The sequence below is a fragment of the Chinchilla lanigera genome, unplaced genomic scaffold, assembly GCF_000276665.1.
Source record: "Chinchilla lanigera isolate Chin_1 unplaced genomic scaffold, ChiLan1.0 scaffold00001, whole genome shotgun sequence".
Classification (NCBI taxonomy): Eukaryota; Metazoa; Chordata; class Mammalia; order Rodentia; family Chinchillidae; genus Chinchilla; species Chinchilla lanigera.
This window is the reverse complement of record NW_004955402.1, coordinates 10,276,197-10,276,896: the sequence shown is the minus strand read 5'-3', so window position 1 is coordinate 10,276,896 and position 700 is coordinate 10,276,197. Positions and strand designations below refer to the sequence as shown.

The 700-nt window shown below is 55.9% G+C and overlaps 1 protein-coding gene across 1 annotated transcript in view; it reads right to left on the bottom strand.

The window, feature by feature from the left end:
- Positions 1-80, bottom strand: part of LOC106146603 — a 5,987-nt gene extending 5,907 nt beyond the window's left edge. Inside the window, exon 1 of the mRNA XM_013504339.1 lies at positions 34-80. Within this exon, the coding sequence (XP_013359793.1) occupies positions 34-80 (47 nt within the window). The remainder of the gene's footprint in view (positions 1-33) is intronic.
- Between the last annotated feature and the right edge of the window lie 620 nt (positions 81-700).

Below are 700 nucleotides of genomic sequence, written 5' to 3'. Positions count from 1 at the left end.
GGGCGCCGCCGCGAAGGCCGGAGTGAAGTTCACGGCGACGGGCGGCGCGGGCGGAGGGCACGGGGTTCTCGAGGTGGCATCGCCGTTCCTGAGACCATTCCACAAAGGGGGCTTGCTCTGCACCGGCCGCAGAGGATAGCGAATCCCCAAGTGCCAGCACACCCCGCACCCCAGCTCTGAACGATTAGTTGCGAAAATGCGGCTTGGACACAATTTTCCAAGTGTTGGGAGCTTGGTGGCGGCGGCGGACGAATTAGTTAAAGCATTGAGATCTGAGTACCACAAGCCATGTTTCTGTAGTCTTAGCTGAAATGAGATTGCCTTGGCAGGAAGTAAAGCACACGGAGTCTAAATAGTGTTCCATTAAGAGGCTGAGGCAGGAGGATCCCCGCGATTTCGAGGCCAGCCTGAACCTAGTAGTGAGCCCCTGTCTGGAAAAACAAAAAAACGAAACAAAGTTAGGAGGTGATATGTTCAAAAACAGCCTTCGAGCCGGCCGTGATGGCGCACGCCTGTAATCCCAGCACTCGGGAGGCTGAGGCAGGAGGATCCCCGCGATTTCGAGGCCAGCCTGAACCTAGTAGTGAGCCCCTGTCTGGAAAAACAAAAAAACGAAACAAAGTTAGGAGGTGATATGTTCAAAAACAGCCTTCGAGCCGGCCGTGATGGCGCACGCCTGTAATCCCAGCACTCGGGAGGC